General features: G+C 40.4%; 1 protein-coding gene across 1 annotated transcript; it reads left to right on the top strand.

Annotated features, from left to right (window-relative positions):
• Nucleotides 1-3,364: 3,364 nt before the first annotated feature.
• On the top strand, nucleotides 3,365-3,796 carry LOC148299088 (small ribosomal subunit protein uS9-like). Its single transcript, XM_088276387.1, has one exon. It carries the CDS (start codon nucleotides 3,365-3,367, stop codon nucleotides 3,794-3,796), a length of 432 nt encoding a protein of 143 aa, XP_088132513.1.
• Nucleotides 3,797-5,468: the final 1,672 nt, after the last annotated feature.

The raw sequence follows: 5,468 nt of genomic DNA on the forward strand, positions 1-5,468 counted from the left end.
TCCCTCCCAACCCCAACCCCAACCCCAACCCCAACCCCAACCCCAACCCCAACCCCAACCCCAACCCCAACCCCTTCGGCCGCAGATAAATAATATTGAATATTGGATGGCTCTTCGATTTTGTATCATAAATCAGCATAAATATCATATTACTATTGGATTCCTGCAATCTCTTTTGAGTCAGGCTTACACTCTGGATCGCAATGCTAAAATACGAATGAACGGAATTATTATGTTTTAGACAGGTTCATATAATATACAGAGCTATTATGAGCACTGCGCGAGAAACCATATGCATCCACGATCAAAACGATCAGTAATCTTCCTAGAACGAGCTCGACCAATCCTTCGACGAGAACGAGCCGCGGGAAGCGTAAGGAAACCACTAATTCGATGACTAATAACTAGGAGAACTCCTCGAGGCCGAGGAAATGACAAAATAGGAGATGATGCTAAGGTTCAAAGTTGAAGAACTCCAAAAGATATGCAACAGTCTCACCGAATCCAACCATAGGCTCATCAATAAAATCACTCGCATGTAATCAGAACTCGAATCTCTAAGATAGGCCGAATCCAAAGACAGCCCCAATTCAATATTTGTTGATGAATACAGTGAGCTCAACAACTAGTTCACGGAGGTATAAACTCTTATTGGAGAGTACAGACAATAGCTCAATAAATTTCAAACCACTCTAGCTAACGATCTGCAGGCCAAGCACACTGCAAATTTAAAGCTTAGGGGGGAAGTGCAATGCATGGCTGAAGAATTGAACTCGTTGAGGATCTAAAACTAATCGATTTAAAAGATTAATAGGTAGATCGAATCCAGGAACAAAGGACTCATCTTAGAAGTCTAAAATTTGGAGAAGAGCAATGCTTGGCTCTAGGAGAGACTGGCAGCAAAGAGCTATAGCCCAGCATACAACATGAATAATGCGAACAGGTACGATAACTCATACCTAATTAATAACAACGATGATGACGCCTCATCGGAAATGCAAGCGGAACTAGAAGGAATCATCAATAAGCTGGTGAAATAGGTGGAGTACGAGCGGGCAGTGAGGAAAAAGCTCAATGATGAAATCAAGAGGATGACTGGAGATCTCTTGAAATCCTAACGGTAGATTATGGACAAAAACAATAAACTGTTTGAGCTTTAAATGAAAATGCTGAAGTATAAGAAATAGAGTTCTTCGGGGACCTCCGACTCATCCCTTATGCGCTACCGCAACAAAATCGACGAGGAAAAGACACAGCGACTTCCTGATCGGAACCTTCGACGAAACAACTCAAACAACTCGAATATCTAGTCAGATAATATCAAAATTAGCCCAAAAATTACTCGCAGGAGTTTCACACTATTGTAAATTTTTATAACATTTAGGCAGCTTATCAACGACGAAGCCGGCATCTCCCTCAACTCTCACTCAAGACTGGCGATCGGAATCAAAGTTTTAGATCTGTTCGAACGCAAATTAGAGAAGGGAGACTTTTCAGGGGTCATGCCTGAAAACATTTCCATCAGCAATTTCAATAATCAAAGGCCATAGCTGATTTATCTACGAAAGACAGGAGAAACGAACACTGACGAGGAAATGGAGGAAAGCGAAGCAAGTTTACTATGGAATTTGGCATTTGTACTCGATAATTTATTTAATTGCGGGGAGGGCCATTTGGAGTTCGCCCATGTGCTGAATCTAACCGGAGAAATGATCGAACGCTAGGAGTAAAACACCCTTGAGGTCCCAACCCCAACCCCAACCCCAACCCCAACCCCAACCCCAACCCCAACCCCAACCCCTATCGTTTAAAAATGATTTTATTGTGAAATATACGCGATCGCAGATATTAATTCATTTATTATTCATCTTTCATTGAATTGCTATTTAATATTGGCCTATGCGTAATATCCATGAGATTGATGGATTTGCCATTTAACAGAAAATGCGAATAGCCGTTTCTTATCATGATGAATGATATTAACGAACTGAATTGATCAGAATAAATAGTTTCCGGTTCAATTCAACATTGAAGGCCGCATCAATTCCTTCGGCACATCTGGAACAGATCAAGAAATGACATGGGCTTCATATCGATTTATTGTTGCGCCTAGGGCTGAGTTTATGAAGAGATTACTTTGGTATGCAATACTCCTTCATTTTCGCCCTAGATTCGAGGGTATTCGTACTTCTTCTTGCGCCTGATCATCTCCTCGCTCTCTGAATCTTCTTTGATGGCCCGGTTATCATACTTTTTAATAAAATCCTTCTTTATCTTCCGGTTTCTGAGCCTGCCACCGTTAAAGAATTCATCATATTGGTCTTCATTCACCATCTGATCTTCAATGCTGACTCCCGTGACGCTGACATCGTTTTGATTCAAATGCATTGGCCAGTATTGCGTGATGTTTTCGAGAATGCCTCCATACTTTTATTCGACTTGCCTGGGGTTGATGCGCTGGAAGTCGACGGCTTTCAGAGTCTTCTTTTCGGACATGCTGATTTTGCGGATCTGGTCCTCATTCAGCACGTTCTTTATTGCTGACCACAGGATCTTGATGGAACCGGGACAGTTTATTAAATAGTTTCTCACTGCCCTCACCTTAAAGATCTAAGAAAGGTGAGAGATTATGTCTAGCATGGATTTGCCCAACGAAAACGCACTCTTGTTACCCAGATCTATTATTATCACCCACTGCTCGATCTGCCCCTCAATGAGCATATTCTCGATGAGAAATTAAAAGAAATAGCTGAGGCAGTACATGAGATCTTCTTTCTATATTTCCAGATCGATTATCTTACTCGCATTGACAATAATTATAGGCCGATAGTAGCAGTCCCTCCCGGACACATAGAGTATTCCCTGTTTCTAAGGCGCGTTATTGACAAATTACAAGTAAATCTTCAGTCCTTTTGTGGCTAACAAGGGGCAGCATTTTATTTTGCCAGGCCCCGTATTTAATGAGACTTCGGATGGCCTTATCGTTTTAAAACTTTTCGGCCTGTAAGAACCGGAGTATTAGGTCATCGGGGAAGTTTTTTAGTTCGCCAAACTTTGGGTTATCCTCGATCTTTTGTTTGAACTCCTTAACTTTTTCCTTCTCATTCGGATCAAACTCAATCCCTCCACTAAAGATGACCCTCATTTGATGGCCTCCGTTCGGGTGCTCGACAGTCATTTCATCTACGATGTGGTTGAACTTACGCGAAGGAAAATACAAAAAAGCCTTGGGAGGGATCAGCGGGTACTAGTCAATCATGAGATTAGATGAGATTAAATATCGTTTCATTATGTGAGCCGGCCCAATGAATAAATGCCAATTTATTAAAAAATATTCTAATATTAGATTAACCACAATATTACCATGTCACAGCCGCAACTCGTGCAGACCTTTGGCCGTAAAAAGAATGCCGTCGCTGTCGCCACTGTTCGAACAGGCAAAGGAGTCATGAGAGTCAATGGATCCCCCATTGAACTCCTTGAACCCCAAGCCCTCCGTATTAAAGTCATGGAGCCCATATTATTGTTGGGCCTCAAGAGATTCCAGAACCTCGATATCAGAGTCAGAGTACGAGGCAGTGGCTATGTTGCGCAGATCTATGCAATTAGACAGGCAATTTCGAAGGGAGTTGTCGCTTACTATCAAAAGTATGTGAACGAGACCGAGAAAAGGCAGATTAAAGAAACCCTTTTGCAGTACGATAGAACTTTGTTAGTTGCTGATCCAAGAAGATGCGAACCTAAGAAGTATGGTGGCCCAGGTGCCAGAGCAAGAGTTCAAAAATCCTATAGATGATGTATAGAGATCGATTATTCTTATTCAGTAATGATATTGATCGTCATATTAATACTAATGCAATACTCATACTTAGGGTTTATATTTCAAGGCTCAGCTCATCAGAAGAGTGTCGTGAGTGATACTCTATTGATTTGCTTTAATATTCGAATTGCTGGCCCAACAATCAGTTTCATGGCCATTCGACCAGATCTTGCCCTAAATACTCGATCACTGCGAGAGGCTTCGTTTCATAAAGGCTATATGCCAACACTACTTCGGGAGCCGATTGTCGATGAATCAAGGCATACCAAACCTCATTAATCTTGAACATTTATTTAATTTATAGCTGGCACGCCGAATTTTCTACTTACTTGTGCATAAGTAATTGCTAATTTTATAGAAATCGAAACTTCTTGAGTTTCCTCAGCTTGCCCATTGATTGTTCATTTTCTGCCAAACGCGCGAGTCGATCAGGCCTGAGATGGTCCAAATTCAAAAGAGTTGTTTCCTTCGAGTGCAGATCATCTAAGTTTAAAGATTAGAAGATTTTTTTCCGAAATAGCTTGTCAATCGATTCATTGACCTTCTCGAGCCTCTTTTCTCCTGTCATGTTCTTTATCAAAAGCCCTTACGAGTCTCTGACCGACTTCTTAATAAGTGTCTGTTGTTATCCCGATTAATTAATCAAATAATGGTCATTATCCTCCAAATCTATCACATTTACACCATTTGGAAGTGCACTCGATTTATAATACTCAATTTTATGACTTTGCGCTCTTTCGCTTTTCATTATTTTGACTGCGTTTTTTTTTCTTCTTGGTTTAATAATGCTCACCAGCTCGACAACGTCCTCTTCCTCTTCCGCATTTTGAGCCTTGTTTTAGACTGATTTGTTTTGTATTGCAGCATCGAACTTGATTGCTTTCATTTCCTAATTCGAAGATATTTCCAGTTATTCGTAATGGCTTGTCTCACATACTGTTTTTTGCATTTTTGTTTTAGATTTCCGCTCATTGTGACCTTCATATGTATTCTTCTTTCCGTTTTCGAAGTCTCGAACAAGGGGCATATGATGTTGCAAATTGATGATAGACTACCATACGTGCCTATCGGGTATTCCGGCCCATTTCACAAGGTATTGGAGTTGATCTTTTTTGCAGATACGCCGATCCACTATCTTCTCCGCTCTAGCAGAATGATCATGAGAATGCATTTGATATTAATATTATTCCTACGACCATGATCATCGTAGCATAATTCGAAATGCTTAATTTAGAGCCCTGCTGATAAAATTTGGCTGGCAAACAGATATGATTATACACGATCAACTTTTGCAGCATTTCGATTCACTTTTTATTGTGCTTTGCTTTCTCCCTTGAAGTTTCGATCCAGTATACGTCACAACCCCCATGGAGTTATTTTCTTGCAACACGTTGTCCTTTATTTATCGTAGCATTTTCATGAAGCATTATTCAATGTTTACATTATTTTTTGCACTTGTTTCGAAGAATTAGAGATTTAGCTCAGCAGCCAGCTGCTGTCCTTACTCATATGATACTTCCCGATTCGCTGAATCCGCTTTATTTCCTATTAAAATTTTTATAACGTTTGACGAACTGTGGAGTTTAGATTGTTTAAACCAGTTGGTGATCTCCATAAATGACTCTCTTTCATTTACTGCATAAATCAG

The sequence above is a fragment of the Brachycentrus maculatus genome, unplaced genomic scaffold, assembly GCF_059751285.1.
Source record: "Brachycentrus maculatus isolate JH-2025_06_01 unplaced genomic scaffold, ASM5975128v1 h1tg001349l, whole genome shotgun sequence".
NCBI classification, from domain to species: domain Eukaryota; kingdom Metazoa; phylum Arthropoda; class Insecta; order Trichoptera; family Brachycentridae; genus Brachycentrus; species Brachycentrus maculatus.

Coding starts and splice junctions, on each gene's coding strand:
- LOC148299088 (XM_088276387.1), top strand. CDS start 3,365: ATGTCACAGCCGCAACTCGTGCAGACCTTTGGCCGTAAAAAGAATGCC.